Source organism: Sus scrofa, chromosome 9 (genome assembly GCF_054392235.1).
Source record: "Sus scrofa isolate SSC_HxYL_T2T_F1_AM1 chromosome 9, Sscrofa_HxYL_maternal_Yorkshire_Landrace_v2.0, whole genome shotgun sequence".
In the NCBI taxonomy this organism is placed as follows: domain Eukaryota; kingdom Metazoa; phylum Chordata; class Mammalia; order Artiodactyla; family Suidae; genus Sus; species Sus scrofa.
The window spans coordinates 76,688,153-76,707,723 of record NC_139391.1 but is presented as its reverse complement, the minus strand read 5'-3'; the positions used below and the strand labels follow the sequence as shown (position 1 = coordinate 76,707,723).

The window sequence follows — 19,571 nt, the reverse complement described above, 5'->3', positions numbered from 1 at the left end:
ACAGCAATGCCAGATCTGAGCTATATCTACGACCTATGCCACAGCTTCAGGCAACACTGGATCCTTGACTCACTGAGTGAGGCCAGGGATTGAACCTGTATTCTCATGAGTACTAGTTGGAATCTTAATCTGCTGAGCCTCAATGGGAACTCCAACAAAGTGAAATATTTAAGTATTTAATAATAATATTTAATCCCTAAGTACAATAAATGAAAAAATGTAGTGAAATATATATCAGAATACATTTTTGTAAAATATATAAACTTATGTATATATGCACAATTAAATGGTCTGAAGACATTATTTTTCTTGGGTTTTAAGTTATTACTTCAGGATTTAGCGATTATAGGGGTGATTTTTTACTCCTCTACTTCTTTTGTTTCTCTACTCTACCATAAATACATTTTTAACTTAAAAATTTTTTATCCAAGTTCATTACTTCATATTATATCACTTCATATTACAATTACACTACTGATATCAGGAGAAAGGAATAACATTAGCTTTGGAGAATTCATGTTAACTTTGCTTTTAAAACTATTTCTTAGGGGGTAGAGGCTAAGGATTTACATATATATATATATATATATATATATATATATATATGATACCAATTAAGCTTTTGATGTGATTCTATTTAACTCAAGTAAAATAACATTAATAAATTCTCTAAAAATAATCTTCAATTAATCCTATGTCTAAATATAAGGGATATATTTAATTTCTGACCTCATTATACCTGTTTTCTCTAAAATATGTAATAAGGGGTTCCCTTCATGGCTCAGTGGTTAATGAGGACATGGGTTAGCTCCCTGACCTTGCTCAGTGGGTTAAGGATCCGGTGTTGCCATGAGCTGTGGTGCAGGTTGCAGATGCAGCTCAGATCTGGAGTTGCTGTGGCATAGACTCGCAGCTACAGCTCCAATCTGACACCTCACCTGGGAACCTCCATATACTGCCGGTGCGGCCCTAAAAAAAAAAAAAAGACAAATAAAATAAAACAAAATAAAACATGTAATGATATTTAAAACCGTCAGCTTTTCAATGACAAATGTTTGGTATAACTTTCAAGATGTGCTAAATTATAGCTGTTTCTATAATTAGAAATGAAAACAAAGACATTCACTAGACACAATGTAAAATTAGATTTCAGTTCTTTCTTTCTTTTTGTCTTTTGTCCTTTTTAGGGCCACACCCGCGGCATGTGGAGGTTCCCAGGCTAGGGGTCTAACTGGAGCTGTAGCCACCAGCCAGCACCAGAGCCACAGCAACGCCAGATCCAACCCTCCTCTGCGACCTACACCACAGCTCACAGCAATGCCAGATCCTTAACCCACTGAGCAAGGCCAGGAATCGAACCCACAACCTCATGGTTCCTAGTCGGATTCGTTTCTGTTGCGCCACAAAGGGAACTCCGATTTTACTCTAATGATTTTCAGCTGCAGCTCAATTTAAATTATCAGATACCCCTATTGAAAAGTGAGGAAAAGATTTGACAAGCACGTTATAAAAGCAAAAATCTAGCTAGCCAATAATCTTATGATGAAAAACTAAGGGCAATTCTGTAATTAAAGGAATGTAAGTTAAAACCATAGTAACAGAGGGCGGCACTGCCCTCCTCCCTGCGAGCTGGTCCTGTGGCCGGGCCGAGGACTGGGCACCATGAAGCCCTACGGCCTCAGCGTCCTTTACAAAGGCGATTCCAAGGCAGTGTTGCTCGAAGCCGCATACGATGTGTCCTCCTTCATTTCTTCCAGAGGTCCAGTGTTTAGGAATTCATGACATTCACAAGTCAACTGATTGTGGAGAGCTCGGCAGAAGGCAGCAAAGCTTCTGTCAAAGAACAAGAATATCTGTGCCACGTCTATGTGAGAAACGGCAGTCTTGCGGGAGTGGTCCTTGCTGACAGTGAACACCCATCCTGGGTGGCTTTTACCTTGCTAGAGAAAGTACTAGACGAATTCTCCAAGCAGGTCGACAGGATATTTTGGCCAGTTGGATCTCCTGCTACCATCTAGCACACAGGCCTGGTGGTCACCTCAGTAGATACCAGAACCCCCAAGAACCTGACACCATGAGTAAAGTGCAAGCTGAACTAGATGAGACCAAAATCATCCTGCACAACACCATGGAGTCTTTGTTAGAGCGGGGGGGGGGAGAAGGTGGATGACCTGGTGTCCAAGTCAGCGGTGCTGGGAGTGCGGTCCAAAGCCTTCTATAAAACGGCCCGGAAACAAAACTCATGCTGTGCAATCATGTGATGGCAGCTGGCAGTGCCCCTGTGCCGGATCGTCACCGTCATCCACATCAGAACGCAGCCCCAGATGCAGAGCCTCGCAGAATCACCCAGTGTGGGACAGACTCAATTTTCGCTTTGGAGCTCCTGGGAGGAACCGAGGGTTGTGGAAGGGACCTGGAGGTGGGGAACGTTCAAATCCACGTGTCTAGTAATTTTTGAAACGATCATTTGAGGCCCCTCAAGCTGTATTTCTGGCTCAAATGAAACCAAAAAGCTCAGTGACTCCCACAGATGCTGCAGGGCTCGTTTTTAACCCCTGGGAAGGACGCGGGCCCCCACCTTGGGCAAGGCCCCGGCAGGTCACCATTAGGTTTCATTTGTACATTAGCACCATTAGCACTCCAGTGAGCACTGTGGGGCCACCGTTAGGGTTGGGGTGGGGGTTGGGGGGCGCAGGGCAGCCCTTCCACGTCGGCAGGAGACAGTCACTGGGCTTCACAAATTCTGAGACCTTGTTTGCATTCATCCTGAGACTTCCTGCAGTGCCCATCCAGCAGGTTCCACAAAGATGCCTTGGCAGTAGGGGCAGGGCCCTGTCCTCACTTGCAGTTTGGCTTTGAACATTCGGGTCATAGCAGCGTGTGCCACAGTCTCTCGTGAACGGTTTTCACTTGCCTATGTTGTGACAAGACTGTCCTGACAATCACCTGGGACCTGCATGTCTCAGCAAGTGGCCTTTACTGTGGCCACCATTCCTGTGCACCAAAAACAGGTGCCAGCCAGCCTGGGGCTCCCAACACTCCACTTGTGGTCTGAGCCCCCCACATACCCGACCATCCACCAGCAACCCACCCCCATCCTGAGCAGCACGAGGCCCAGGCCCTGGGGTCCAGCATGAAAATACACACACAGCAACCCAGGCAGTGGCCCAGGCTGGGTGCTTCTTGGCCTCTCTGGTGTCTTGGGCCCTTTTGCTATGTTCCACACTGCCTCCTCGTGCCCTGCTGTGCTTCCTTAAGACACAAGTTCAAGATGGGCCCTTGGAACTCAGTCTCCAGGGAAGCCCCTGCTGGGTGGTGTCAACCAGCGTGATCTTGTCCTCTGGTGTCCTTCCAGGACACTCCTTCCTCGGGTGTCCATCTAGGACACTCTGTTCCAGCCCCTTTCAGGAAGTGCCATGGCCCTGAATTCCCTTGCTTGGGCCAGGAGTCAAGAACCATATGGCTTCTGAGGACTCCACCCCAGAGAGGTGGACCTCCCAGCTGCCCTTTTCCTCTGGGTGCTGTGCTGGCCAGAGGACGTAGGGCTCCCCCAAAGTAGCCTCCCCATATGATTTTCCTGTTGCCCTGGATGCCTGTGAGACGCAGACCCAGCCGCCTCCCTGGCATCTTCCTTCCATTAGGAAGACTGAGCCTTGTCTGACTGACTTCTCCCACTTTGGAGGATATTGGGGAGAAAGTGGGGTAGGTGGTGGCGGGGGGTAGTGGGCTGCATTTCTCAGCTCCTGTTGTATTCTAATGTTAAATCATTTGGCAAAGAGTGTATTTTAATAACTGCTGCCTAACTTTTCTCTGTGTTCTATTTGAGAGGTTCTTATATGGATAAAGTTGTCTTCTGAAATCCTCTCCCCCCCAAAATAAAATAAAACCATAGTAACAATCTACTGCATACCAAGACTGAAAACAAAGGGCTGACAATATCAACTGATTGAAAAAAAAAAAAACAAAACACAATTTTCATACACAGCTAGCAAATGCACACGCTGAAGTGACCACTTTGGAAAACAGTTTGGCTTTGTCTAATAAATCTGGAGATATGTATTCTATGATCCACTGGATACTTTCCTGGGTATATATACAGAAGACTCAGGCATATACATGCAATCAGAAACATAGCATCATAATGTGAAGAACAGCATGGAATTTAAGCATAGCTAGAAAAGCAGAAACCACCTAAATGTTCAACCACAGAATGTATATATAAACTGTGGAATATTTACACAAGAGAATTGTATAAAGTAACAAAAACGAATGAACTAGAAATAAATGTGACTGAGAAGAATGTTATAGAGAGGTGAAAGAAACAAGACACAAATATATGCAGAGTAATAAAGTTCAAAGCAGGAAAATCTTTAAACTTCTTATGGTTTAGGAATACATACACAGGCAATAAAAAAATCAGGGTAAGGGTTACCTCTAGGTAACCCCACAGAGGAGCCTGTATTCTAGGTTACTAAGAGGAACAGAAGATGGCCTCTGGGATACCTCATCATGGGTAAAGCTCCTACAGGTATTCATTTAATATTATTTATTTGTGCATTTTACACTTTTCTGTATGTTACAGTTCACACACACAAACGTGTTAAAAAGAAATGGTTACTTTCACTGTGGATTTTTTTCTTTTAGGTTATCCTTACATAGAGCTTCAAAACAAAGAAAGATAATGAACTTAATGGGCTAAACAACCCATTCAAGGCAATGCTTGTTCATTTTAAACTAAATGTATGTTTATATGTCAGAAAATTAGTGTCTCTTGGATTATTCTATGAGAGTTACTATCACTCTCTCTCCACACAGCTAGCTAAAGTCACTTTCAACCTCTACAGGAGATAAAAGCAAAATTCTTTGCTATTTTGAAGCACGTCCTTACCAGCTTGTTTAGCACACACAGAATTTTTTTCTCTTGCAATTGAGGAATAACCCTCTTAGCTGCAACCACCACCACCTCTTCCCAATGTCAAGAGCTGTTGCTTTGTTTACAATGGGAGCAGTAAGCTTAGATGGCAAAGCATGACTGAGCATTTTCTAACTTCTATTCCCAAAGCTGAGTATGAGTTTATGCCTGGTCAGAGAACTCTAACGTAAACAAATATTTTTTAATTCTTAAAAAAAATTTAGGAGTTCCCATCGTGGCGCAAAGGAAATGAATCCGACTAGTATCCGTGAGGATGCAGGTTTGATCCCAGGCCCCATTCAGTGGGTCAGGAATCCGGTGTTGCCATGAGCTGTGGTGTAGGTCGCAGACATGGCTTGGATCCCCTGCTGCTGTGGCTGTGGCATAGGCTGGCAGCTGCCGCTCCAATTCAACTCCTAGTCTGGGAACTTCCAGATGCTGTGGGTTAAGGCCCTAAAAAGCAAAAAAAAAAAAAAAATTATATATATGTAGTGTGTGTGTTTACATATATACACATATATGTGTGTATGTATGTACTGTATATATATCTTATATATATACAACGTATATGTGTATGTTCATGTGCGTGAATCTTAAAATGAATTGGACAACTCTTTAATCCCTAGAGAAATTAAGGTAGATTAATTCACTGATGTGAGAATGAAAACAATTTGACTAGGAAAAAATATGTTTTAACTGAATAGTAATAATAAATGAAACAAAGTGAAATATTTTTACCCATTTCTGTCACCATATGAGCCTGTCATACAGCATACCTTGGCTTGGTTGATCATTCTCTTGTTCTCTTTTCAGAATCATTTTCCTACCATTCATTTGGGCATGCAGTGTTTGAATTTCAGATAACAAACTCCTTCTATCTGCTTTCTGGAGGCATTCCATAGCTGATTGATATTCAACACGCTATAAAAAGTCAAGAGAGTTATAAAGACAAAAAAAAATTAACAACAAAGAATTCTGAAGAATGACATGCTAAAATTCCTATATATCCTTCATCCAAATTCCTGAAATGTTAATCACATTTGCTTTTGCATTCTCCCTCCCCCGCCCTTGCCCTGAGTGTGTGTGTATAATTTTTTTTTTTTTTTTTTTTTGCTATTTAGGGCCATACATACACACCCTTGGCATACAGAAGCTCCCATATGAGCAGAGTGGTAGCCACCAGCCTATGCCACAGCAAAGTGGGATCTGAGCCGCATCTGTGACCCATACCATAGCTCACAGCAATGCCAGATCCTCAACCCACTGAGGGGGCCAGGGATCAAACTCGCATCCCCAGTAATAAACTAGTTGGGTTTGTTACTGCTGAGCCACAACGGGAAATCCTGTGGATGTACGTATACACAGATGCACATGTCAGTTTTCAAAATTTGTGAGGCTATACTGAAAAATGCTTCTTTACCCTGAAAAATTGCAGTTTATAATTCCTTAAAATAAGAATGTTCTTTTTTACAAACCACAATACAATTATCAAAAGCAAAGTATTATACTACTATTAACTAATATACAAAGCTTATTTAAATTTTGCCAAATATCCTTAATAGCAAAAGGGGAAATAAGTGATATTTATAATTCTTTGTCTTTTGTGACCTTGAATTTTTTTTTTTTTTCTTTTTTGTCTTTTGGTCTGTTGTTGTTGTTGCTATTTCTTGGGCCGCTCCCTCGGCATATGGAGGTTCCCAGGCTAGGGGCCGAATCGGAGCTGTAGCCACCGGCCTACACCAGAGCCACAGCAACGCAGGATCCGAGCCGCGTCTGCAACCTACACCACAGCTCACGGCAACGCCGGATCGTTAACCCACTGAGCAAGGGCAGGGACCGAACCCGCAACCTCATGGTTCCTAGTCGGATTCGTTAACCACTGCGCCACGACGGGAACTCCGTGACCTTGAATTTTTGAGTACAGGCTAGTTATTTTGCAGAACGCCCCTCAATTTTAAAAAAGTTTATCTTGGAGTTCCCATTGTGGTGCAATGGGATTGGCAGTGTCTCTAGAGTGCTGGGACACAGGTTTGATTCCCAGTTTGGACACTGGGTTAAGGATCTGGCATTGCCACAGCTGCGGCACAGGTCACAACTCAGCTGGGATTTGATCCATGGCTGGGGAGCTACAAATGTTGTGGGGTGGCCAAAAAAGAAAAAAAAATTTATAAGAGCATAACATTAAAAAAAAAGTTAATTTCAAATTAAGACAAAGTTCCTGAGTACCTTTTGGCCACCTTTCCCTGATAACATCTTATATAACTAAAGTACATTATTAAAGCCAGAAAAATACTACTTAAACTGTAGGGCTTATTCAGATTTCATTAGTTTTTATGTGCACCCATTTCCCCCCCCCCACCGCCCCATTTTTTTGCTCTTTAGGGCCTCACCTACGGTGTATGGAAGTTTCTGGGCTAAGGGTGGAATCACAGCTACAGCTGCCAGCCTACACCACAGCCACAGAAACGTGGAATCGGAGCCACGTCTGTGAGCTACACCACAGCTCACGGCAATGCCAGATCCCCAACCCACTGAGCAAGGCCAAGGATGGAACCACATCCTCATGGAGACTAGTCAGATTTGGTTCTGCTGTGCCACAATGGGAACTCCCAATGTGCACCCATTCTTTTTCTTGGTGTAAAGAACTACAAAATTTTTTCACAGATACAGGTTCATGTAACCACCACCAATCAGGATGCAGAACTGTCTCATCACCACAAAGAGACTCTCCCCAGCTCTAACCCCTGACAACCACTCATCTGTTCTTTATCACTAAAACTTTGTCGTTTCAAAAGTGTTATGTAACATACAAGATGCGCGTATCAACAGTGTTTGATTGCCTAGTAGTATCTCACTGCAGATTTGTTCTTCCTTTCACTTGTCAAAGAACTTTTGGGTTGTTTCCAGCCTTCAGCTATTATAAATAAAACTGCTATGAACATTCATATACAGGTTTTTATGGGGACATAAACTTTCATTTTGTCTGATTAAACATCTATGCCTTCTAGATCATATGCTAAATGTATATTCCACTTTATAAGAACCTGCCAGATCATATTCTAGAGTGGATCTCCCATTTTACATTCCTACGAGCAATGTTATGAGAGATGCAATTTCTCTGCTTCCTCACCAACACTTAGTGCTGTCACTAAGTTTTATTTTGGCCATTTTGATAGATGTGGAGTGGCTTTAATTTGTTTTGGTCTACTACGTCTCCATGAAAAGACTTCAGTTTTGCACAAAAGTGACATATTCTTCATATCAGGAGGTACATGTCTGTTTGTTCCATTATTGATGAAATTAACTCTGATCACTGGGTTAAGGTGCTGCCTGAGGTTTCTTCACCGTAATGTTATTGTTCTTCCTTTTGTAACCAAAAAGGATTTTCTGAGAATTTACTTTGAAACTATGTAAGTACATTTTTCTGGTTTAACATTTTTATACTAGAAAAGGCAAAAAGACAAAAAAAAAAACAAAAAAACATTTTTATACTAGTTTTAGCACCCACTACTGATTATTGCTTGAGCTGATTTACTACTTTAACTATTTCTTCTATACACTAGTTGCTATTCTACTGTAAGACTTTTTATTCATTTATTTATATCAGTATAAATTAATGAACTTTGTTTTATAATCTGTCATAATTATATCAATAATAATATCATTTTTCAGATGTTCAAATTGTCCCAAATTTGGCCAGTGAGAACGCTATCAAGCTAGCTTTTGTGATCTTTTGACATATTCCCTTCATTCTTTAAGCAATTCCTTACCTACAAAATAAGATATTCCATGTTCAACCTGTACTTTTCCCCATTCCAGTCCTGGCTTACTTCCTTTTAATGTAGTTAGGAATCAAGATCTGGGCACTAAGTGATGAGTAGATTTTTAACTACTGATTTGATTCCTTTACTAGTTATAGGTCTTTGTAGGTTTTCTATTTTTTCCTGAATAAGTTACTTTTTTAACTGAAGTATAGTTGATGTACAATATTATATATAACTGTACAATATAGTGATTCACAATCTGTAAAGGTTATACTCCACTTAGAGTTGTTATAAAGTATTGGCTATATTCCCTATACTGAACAATATATCCGTATAGCTTATTTTATAAATAATTTGTACCTCTTAACCCCTACCTCTCTATTTCCCCTCCCCCATCCCTCTCCCCAATGGTAACCATTAGTTTGTTCACTATATCTGTCAGTCTGTTTCTTTTTTGTTATATTCATTGGTTTGTCTTATTTTTTAGAATCCACATAAAAGTTATATAATATAGTATTTGTCTTTCTCTCACTTATTTCACTAAGCATAATACCCTCAAAGTCCATCCATGCTATTGCAAATGGTAAAATATCACTCTTTTTTATGGCCGAGTAGTATTCCATTGTATATACACACACATTTTCTTTATCCCTTCATCTGTTGATGGACATTTAGGCTGTTTTGTGTCTTGCCAATTGTAAATAATGTTGCTGTGAACACTGGGGTGTGTGTATTTTTTTGCATTATCATTTTTGGTTTTCATTAGATATATACGCAGGAGTAGAACTGCTGGGTCTGAATGAATTTTGATAAGCAAATTTCCACCCACCTCACCTAAGTTTTTGAATTGATAAAAAATTATTCATTGTATTCTATTATTTTTACATCTCAGCTATATCTTTAGTTATAATCCCATTTTTATTTCTAATTTTTAAAGTGTGCTTTACCATTTTCCTTAACCTATTTTCCAGAAAAGTCTCTATATTATTAACCTTTCAAAGAACCAGCTTTTTATGTTTTTATCCTCAATGTATCAGTGTATGCATTTCACTAATTTTTTTTTTCTTTATTACAGTAGAGCCTCATTATTTTTAGATTGCACATGGAGCAGCAAAAAAATTTAAATCGCCACAGGCATATGTTCTTAGCTAAACGTGAACAAGGTGATAATGTATGTAAACAAGTATCCTTTTTGCCATCTATTCAGTGCTGCGTTTTTTGTACTTTTGAGTTTTTATTGGTGATTTTGCTATTTAAAACGGTCCCAAGCATAGACATGAAGTATGGTCTAGCGTTCCTAAGCACAAGAAGGCTGAAAAGTGCATTACAGAGAAAACGCATGTGTTACATAAACTATGTTTAGGTATAAGTTATAGTGCTACTGGTCTTGAGTTCAACATTAATGAATCAATAATATGTAGTAAACAGGATATCTTTAAATAGAAACACACATAAAACAAGGTTATGTACTGACTGGTTGACAAAAATATCATTACCAAGGGCTCACAGGAACCTATCTCCATATTTTCCCTGTAGCGATGGCTCAGCATTCACAGCAACTTAAACAGAATCTAACTACTACAAATAGTAAGAACTAATGGTATCTTACTCTTTCTACTTTCTCTGGGCTTAGTCTGTTATTCTTTTTCAGACTTCCTAAGCTGGATGATTGGTTCATTAATTTTTGGCCTTGATTCTTTTCTAACATTAGGCCAAACTTTTTTTTTTTTTTTTTTTTTAAGGGCTGCATCTGTGGCATATGGAATTCCCAGGCTAGGGGACGAATCAGAGCTGCAGCTACCAGCCTACGCCATAGCATAGGCAATGCCAGATATGAGCTGCATCTGCAACCTACGCCACAGTTCACAACAACAGCAGATCCTTAACCCACTGAGTGGTGCCAGGGATTGAACTCACATCCTCATGGATACTAGTTGGGTTCTTTATGGCTGAGCCACAACAGAAACTCCTAGACAAAACATTTAAGGTAATAATTTTTCTCCTAAATATTGTTAGTGTTTTTTGTTAAAATTTGAACCTTCAGGTTTACTCTAAAATTAACCAATAACTCATTTTTAATTGCGATGAAAAAGCATTCTTTGTTTTAAAGTTTCATATTGATACCTGTTCTTGTATTCTCTGTTCCAAACAATTTAATAATTCAACTGCATCTCTAGTACCAAGAGCTGTCAGTTCAGTCTGAAATGCAGCTAGTAAAACACTGTGCTCCTTTAAGAAAACCTGCTGAAGAGCAAGAAGAAGTTCACCTCGCCAGTCGGAGGAGCTCTCATGAGACTGAGAATTATCATAAACCTAGCAGAGTATAAAAAACAAAAGTTAGTTTTCAAAGAGCATGTTTAAGAAATGTTCTAAAAGTGCTATCTGTCTACTAACCAAAATCAGTATTAAAAGCCTAAGAGGATATGAATTTATCTTCAAGTGCGGAACTTGGGGCATTTACAAACTATAGCACTTTACGTGAAAATACATCATAAAAGACAATTTTATTTATAAAGTACATTATTACTGACAGAAATCATATAAAACTATTTAGGTGCATAATATTCTTTGAGTACCTCAGCCTCTTTGTGCACTTGCATTTTGGTAATTAAATCCCTAAGAGAGGAGATTGTGCTGAGCAAAGTTCTTCTCTCTTCTAGCCAAGATTCTGAAACTTGCTGAACAGAATGGTCTTCTCCATCACTATAGGGAGATTCGGTGAGAGAGAGCACCTGCATGCCTTCATTATGGACAGCTCTCAGTAATCCCTAGAGACAATAACCAAGGAGTTAGAATTAAGACATTTTTTCAAAGTCTGCAAAGTCATATACAGAAAGGGAAAGAAATTTTAAGATAGCTTACCCTCGTTAGATTCACTATAGAAAGGAAACATCAACCTATCATTACTGAAGGCGTTTTTCCTATGGAAGGGTAAGCCAGTCCCACAAGACGGCCTATCACTTTGTATAGCTCTCATCTCTCAGTTCCTTTTCTTTCTTCTGGCCATGCACATGGCATACGGAAGTTCCCAGGCCAGGGACTGAACCCACACTACGGCAGTGAGAACCCTAGATCCTTAACCTACTGAGCCACCAGAAAATTCCATCTAAGTTCCTTCTATTTATCTAATGTGCTCTTCTATAATTTAATTATCAGGCACTAATTTGACCAAAAGAAATATGTAGGAGGTAAGTTCTAGTCTTTGATACTGTTTTAATAATTCTGGCAAACTAAAATACTGGGAATAGAAATTATCTTTTAGAAATCTTTATACAGATAATCATTAAATATATTGTACTTTATTTTCTGCAAAATATAAAAATAAAATTAACCAGAGCTCCAAGTGTCCTTCTAGCTATGTAATTCTCTCTTGGAGATCTTATTATATTAAGATCTTTTCTACTAACTTGTAATAAACTACTATGTTCAATATAAAAACTACACTGGTTAAGTTTCACTAGAGATGTCTGTCTTTTAGTTACCTTTATTTTCTTTGGAAATGAATCTGCTGAACTTTCACCTTCTTCTCCTCGGCCTTCTGATGCTGTGTCAAATCCCTGGCTTTGTGTAAGATAAATTCCCTGACCCCAGTCTGATCCAGAATCTAAAATAAAGAAAACCATTGACTATTAAAGAAAAACAAACTCTTTTTAAACACATACCATAAAAATTGCATAAATTTATATAACTTACCACTGGAACATATTTCTCTAGCTTGGTAAGCATCAGAATGTGTTAATTCAGGAACTGAAGATCCCTAATCAGAGAAAACAAATAAAAAAAATAATGTTTGTGAAACATTATTATCTGACTCTACACAATAGAATGATTTTAAATTGTGATTTTATCATAAGTAAGAAATTGCCTCACATTTCTTGGACTCTTAAAAACACAGAATTTTGAAAAAAAATCACAGAATGTTGAAAAAACACATTTGATAAAAACCGAGTACCTCTTTAGATCTCAGACACTGTATCACTGACTTCAAGGTACCACATTCCTCTGTCAGTAACTGAACAGCGACATAGTGATCTCTCTTTAAGGTTTCAGTTTCAGAAATATGTCTGGATTCCATATCCATAATTTCAGCAGCATGTAGTTCTTGCATTTGCTCAATTTTTTCAGTAAACTGGTTAATTATTTCAGTGACTTCTTCCGATGAACATTCACTCTGTAAATCAATTTGGATTCCTGCATTTCTAACAAGAATTTGTGGCGTTTGATTGCTGCTGTTGACCTTGAGAGTCCCATCTGTCTGGGATGCGGAGCTTTTACCAACTTTTGTAGGAAGCGGCTCTAATATGCAGATATTTCTGTTTTCTTGAACCTCAGTATTATCTTCTTTTTCTAAGAAGTAGGATAATTTCTCTTCTGCCCTTTTGAGTTGATCCCTAACTTGGCTTAAATTTTTCTGGAGAAATGCTATATTTGTTTCTTTTACCTAAAACATAATGAATAGAATAGTATAACATTCAGCTTAAAATATTACATGAAGAATTTAGGGTAGAGAGAATAAAATTCATGCTAATATGTTTATTTTCCTCAGAATAAAAGGAAAAACATTTCAGGAATACTCATGCTTTGCATATGTATTCACATATATATGTATAGTCACAGATTACCACACAAGTGAAATCATTTCATCAGTCTCCACTTTTGGTTTGCAGGGGATATATAGTTCCTTTTAACATCTGTCTTTCTCCTCCTGCATTAATCTCCATAGACCACAGATTAAAAGAAAGTCCCTAACAAAGATTCCAAGGAAAACAAACAACAGAAATGATAGAGACAAAAATCTATAATAACTTTTCATCAAATTCACAATGGATTTTTTTTCCCCTAGCTGTTAAGATCTGGGTTTGTTTTCACAAAAGAGAATATATTTTGAAATGAAATTAAGATAGGTAGAAATAAGTGAATTAGGAGCTATGTTATTCATTTTACCAGAAGCTCTTCTTGTAGCTTCTCTGCCTTCTCTTTATAACTGGCAAGTTCTTCTTTGGTAGCTGCTGACTCAGCCCTAAGTGTGCCAAGTTGACCAAAAAATCCATTTTCTTCACTAGTATGAATCAGCTCAGTAGTTGTCTGAATAGCAGTGGAAAACATAAACACATCATTTTCAAAAACAAAACCAAGTTCAAGGCACTTCTGCATTCTAATGAGGCCTTTTCAAGAATAACTTCCTATTAGATAAAAAGGGTTTAAATGATCCAGGTTCTTTCAACAAATAGGGAATCTTCTTCAGAACCGTCATTTTATATTCTTGAGACATTAAGTAGGATTTTTCAGGGAAAAAAAAGTAGATCATGTCATCAGTATATATTTTAAAATTTTATAATTAATGAAAATAGTTTTGTTACCCATTCAAAATTGTTTCATATTTATATCACTTTTCTCAAAAGATACCACATATTACTAAGATATTTCTTAGAAGTTTTATATACATATGGAAAGTCACATTACTATTTTAAATTCAGCAATGGATATAGCTCCAGTAAGCCAGGAGGAAAAAGCCTAGTAAGTAGAAGGAATTATTATCCTTTGTGAAATATATTACCTATAGAATCCCAATATAAGAGTTAATCTTCTGATATTTACATAAGAATACACATTTACTGTCAAAAATTATACAGAATGAGAATTTGATAAAGTCCTATGCTAACAAATAACTGCGATTTCAGACCTTTACTTAATAAGACTGAAAAGGTGAAAGGCAATTTTTCTTAGGAAAGGATGAAATCTATTATGAGGTATAAAATCTGCGAAAGCTCATGACTTACCACTCACATATTAATTCACAAGAACACTAGTATATATATATATATATATATATATATATATTTTTTTTTTTTGTCTTTTTGTCTTTTGTCTTTTTGTTGTTGTTGTTGTTGCTATTTCTTGGGCCGCTCCCGCGGCATATGGAGGTTCCCAGGCTAGGGGTTGAATCAGAGCTGCAGCCACCGGCCTACGCCAGAGCCACAGCAACGCAAGATCCGAGCCGCGTCTGCAACCTACGCCACAGCTCACGGCAACGCCGGATCGTTAACCCACTGAGCAAGGGCAGTGATCGAACCCGCAACCTCATGGTTCCTAGTCGGATTCGTTAACCACTGCGCCACGACGGGAACTCCCCACTAGTATATTTTGACATTTTTTCATTACTTAAAAGGGATGATGAACATATAATATTGCATGTTAGAGAGAAAAGGAAAAAACCCACACAAGTTCCAGAGGACGTTTGCTAAATGTAACATTTCCAAGTTTCTTCTCACTGTTCTACTTAATGGCTATGCTAGTAAAATAAATATTACGATTTGAAGACAACAAAATATACTTTGTGTCCATTCTTCTATTGATAATATGACTATACACAATGATATTTTTTATAAAAACCCTTAATAGGAAGTCCCGTTGTAGCGCAGCGGAAACGAATATGACTAGGAGCCATGAGGCTGGCAGGATCGATTCCTGGCCTCGTTCAGTGGGTTAAGGATCCGGCATTGCCATGAGCTGCGGTGTTGGTCACAGAGGTGGCTCATGTCCTGTGTTGCTGAGGCTGTGGCACAGGCTGGCAGCTGGGTAGCTCCGATTCAACCCTCAGCCTGGGAACCTCCATATGCCAAGGGTGCAGCCCTAAAAGGACAAAAAACAAAACAAAAAAACACAACACCTTAATATATAAATTGCTAGGTGTAAAGAACATCATAATTTAAGTTAGTAGTTTAAGGAACAAAGGAACAAAAGGGTTTCCTGGGGTATTAACCTGAAAAAAAAAAAAAATCAAATACAAGCTAACCTTGAGAACTTCAAAATCTCCTTGAGGGCTTCTGTTCCTTTCTTTGTCTCCCTGTTTTTTCTCATTGTCCTCCAATAGCTTCTGTAATTCTAATAACTTCTTTTCTTTTTCCAAAGCATTTTTCTCTGCAATTTCTACCTGCTCTTTTTCTGAGATCAAGCTAGTCTGCATTTCAACCACCTGGCTTTCTAATTCTGATATTCTCAAGGTCAGTACTGAAACATCTGACTCCATCTCATTTTTTGTTAGTTGATTTAACTTCTGTGTATCTGTTCTTTCAGATTCTAGTGAAACTGCTTGTTTATCTTGACAGAATTTTGCATATTCTTTAACTGCTTCAAGTTGGACTTGACTCACTAGAGCAGCAGCAACCTTTTCCTCAAGTATATTTTGTAGGTTTGCAATCTTCTTTTTAAGCATTTCTGTTTCAGACTGGCCTTGCTCCTGCATGTCCTTTATTTGCTTATGACATCGGGTAAGTTCTAAGTCCTTTGCACTCACAGTGTTCTCAAGTTGTAGTACTTTTGTTTCCAAACTGCTTATGGAAACTTTGCTGTTTTCTTCAAAAGATTTGAGGTAAGTCTGATTTTCCAAGGGTTTAAGAGCATCTTCAGTAAGGACTACTTCTAGTCCAGGTTTGTTTTCACTCAGATCATCTATAGCCATGTTAATACTTTTCTCTGGAATGCCATGGATTCTTTCAATATTTTCACGTTCTCTCTTTAGGCTGCATAATTCTTGTGTTAGCTGGTTCATTTTAAAATTGGTTTCTTTAAGCACATTTTTTGTAAAGGCCATTTCCTCATTAGCGGTTTCTACCTGCTGTTCCAAAGCCAGTTTTTCTGCTATTACCATATCCAACTGATGTTTTAAACTATCTGCTTCTTCTGGAAGAGTATTAGCATCCACTGATGTCTTCTGTTCAATGTTTGCCAATTCCTGTTGAAGTTTTTCAATCACTTCATTGAGCTGCTCAATTTCTTCTTCTCTATTTTTCTTCATACATTCTTGATCACTCATCAAACATTCTATCTGGGTTTCAAGATCTTTTATTAGTTCATTTTTTTCTTCAATAACCTATTAGTCAATGAAAACAAGTAACACACATAATAAATATATATATTTGGGGAATTTTAGGGCAAGATCTTAAAGTGCTGATCACGCACAAAAACAATATACTTCTTAGACATACTAAATTCTAATATAGGCCAACAGTCCCCCATTATATCAAACAAGGAACTTATTTAGAATTTCATTCAGAAAGTCATTAAACATAAAGTGATTTACACATTTAGTAGCTAATGCATGTAAGTAAAATAGTCAATATTAATGCATTCTAACTGAAAAGGATGAAACTCTTTTTTCTGTCTTTTTAGGGCCACAGCATATGGAGGTTCCCAGGTTAGGGGTTGAATCAGAGCTGCAGCTGCCTGCTTACACCACTGTCCCAGTAACCTGGGATCCGAGCAATATCTGCGACCTTCACCAGAGCTCATGGCAACGCTGCCAGAGCCTTAATCCTGAGTGAGGCCAGGGATTGAACCCGCATCCTCATGGATACTCGTCAAGTTCATTACTGCTAAGCCAGGATGGGAACTCGCAAAGGTGAAATACTGAAACAAAACAGTCTATAACAGACAGTGTCCAAATGTCATCATCTTATTTAACTCATACTAAAAAGAATTTTTAATAGATTTGATTATAATGATATGATGCAATCTGAATCAACAGAGACTCCCTATAACACATCAAAAGTTTTTGACAATATTAGGAGGGGATATAAAGACATACAGCATGTTAAACCAGTGTGTCTTAATAGATTAATGGGTAAAAGAGAATTAAGGTTTTATTGGACTTACATATTCAAAGAAAAACTGAAACATAACTCTTTTACCCTTTAAAATTTTAGATTAGCTACTACGGAAAACAGCAATGAGATTCCTTAAAAAACTAAAACAGGGAACTCTACCCAATATTCTGTGAGAATGTATGTGGGAACAGAATCTGAAAGAGAATGGATATCTGTACATTTATAACTGAATCACTCTGTTGTACAGCAGAAATTATCACAACATTGTAAATCAACTATATGTCAAAAAACTTGAAAAAATGGAAAAATACCCCAAAAAACTAAAAACAAAGCTATTACATGATCCAGAAATCCTTTTCCTGGACATATGTCTAGAAAGACAAAAACTCCGATGACCTACATGCCGAGCAACAACAAAAAGATACAGGCACCTCAATGTTCACTATTTAAGTAGCCAAGACAAGGAAACAATCCAAGTGCCCATCAACAGATGACTGGTATAAGAAGATGTGATATACTGGAGTTCGTGTTGTGGCATTGTGGCGCAGTGGTTAACGAATCCGACTAGGAACCATGAGGTTTCGGGTTCAATCCCTGGCCTTGCTCAGTGGATTAAGGATCCTGCATTGCCATGAGCTGTAGTGTAGGTTGCAGACGCGGCTCAGATCCTGTGTTGCTGTGGCTCTGGCATAGGCTGGCGGCTACAACTCTGATTGGACCCCTAGCCTGGGAACCTCCATATACAGTGGGAAGTGGCCCTAGAAAAGGCAAGAAGACAAAAAAAAAAAAAAAAAAAAGATGTGATATACACACACACACACACACACACACACACACACACACAATGGACTATGACTCAATCATAAAAAAGAATGAAATACTGCCACGTGCAGCAACATGAGTGAACCTAGAGAATATCATACTGAATGAAGTAAGTCATACAAAAATAAATACTATATGGTATAACTTATATGTGGAATCTAAAAAATAATGTAAATGAATCTATATACAAAACAGAAATAAACTCACAGACACAGAGAACAACCTTGTGGTTACCAAAGGGTAAAGAGAAATGGGGAGGAATAAACTGGGAATGTGGGATTAAGAGATAGGAATTACTATATACGAAATAGATAAGCAATAAGGATTTACTATATAATACAGGGAACTATATTCATTATAATAATCTATAATGGAAAATAATATGAAAAAAATATAAAACTAAATCACTTTGTTGTACAGCTGAAACTATAACAATATTATAAATCAACTATATTTCACTAAGAATAAAAATTCTAGCTTGAGTAATTTCATATAATAATTTTAAATTACTATACCTTGTTATCTGTTGTAATCTTAAGTTGATGCTGAAGTTTTGTAATTTGCTCATTCAATCGGTCAATTTCTACTTCTTTTTCTTGCATTATTTGAGCAAATTTCCCAAATAGTAAATGTTGGTCCTGAGTAGAGATGGCACCAGATTGCTTTATGGCGAATCCCAGTTTTTCCATTTCATCCTAGGGTCAAAAATAACCATCTCAGTAGGATAGGCATTACAATGTGATTTTTAGAACATTCTGTCACTTAACTCTTACCAAGCTATCGTGCCCAACATGTACAAAAGGAAAAAATTAGAGCTTTCATAAAATTACTGTAAATAATTCTTAAAATAGTTTGACAAGGGTCTCCAAAATTTTTCATTTATGACAAATTCAAAAGTTTATGTTGGGTTGAAGATAAATTCCATGAAAATCCATTTGCAGTTAATGTTTCCCTGTTAAGTATTATTTAGCAGCTGGATTTAGCAAATGCTTAACAGTAGAGCTACACGAGACCAAACAATGAGTTATTTAGAGGCAAAGTTTTTCCTAACTAATTACCTTAAATAATTTGTTTTCTTGTTCAAGTTCTTGTAGACGGGTAGTAGATTCTTTTTTCTGTATTTCTAATTGCATATGCAGTTGCTGGACTTCTTCATTCTTATTTTCCAGTTCTTCTCTGAACTGTTCTAACTGTTCTTCTAAGTTCGTGATCTTTGACATCAAAATTAGCAAAAGGAAAGAGAAAAAAAACTGTCCATAGAAATGATTACTTTTCAAAAAAGAATGAACAGTGCTGTGTTAGTTCAATAGTATATAAGCTTAAAAGACATGAGCCATAAGAATACTGGAAAGTAGTCTCCTTAACCCAGATGTAACTGTGTGGTTTCCAGACATTTTCAAAGTGAACACCTTTAAACTATCCTGCCCAAAGCAAAGAGATCTTGGGAGGAAGGATACAAGGAACCTT

General features: G+C 37.9%; 1 protein-coding gene and 1 pseudogene across 30 annotated transcripts in view; one reads left to right on the top strand and one right to left on the bottom strand.

Annotated features, from left to right (window-relative positions):
* The window catches only part of AKAP9 (A-kinase anchoring protein 9), a 159,263-nt gene that overhangs the window by 16,464 nt on the left and 123,228 nt on the right, over window positions 1-19,571 (bottom strand). For 14 of the 30 annotated variants that reach the window (XM_084974549.1, XM_021102181.2, XM_021102184.2 and 11 more), the window contains 10 exon segments: window positions 19,163-19,315; window positions 18,620-18,799; window positions 15,473-16,549; window positions 13,621-13,761; window positions 12,629-13,117; window positions 12,370-12,433; window positions 12,159-12,280; window positions 11,253-11,444; window positions 10,801-10,989; window positions 5,689-5,833 (listed from right to left, as the gene is read on the bottom strand). In XM_084974549.1, coding sequence (XP_084830675.1) covers window positions 5,689-5,833; window positions 10,801-10,989; window positions 11,253-11,444; window positions 12,159-12,280; window positions 12,370-12,433; window positions 12,629-13,117; window positions 13,621-13,761; window positions 15,473-16,549; window positions 18,620-18,799; window positions 19,163-19,315 — 2,752 coding nt within the window. 30 annotated transcript variants of the gene reach the window in all.
* Window positions 1,663-2,273, top strand: LOC100516749 (synaptobrevin homolog YKT6 pseudogene; annotated as a pseudogene).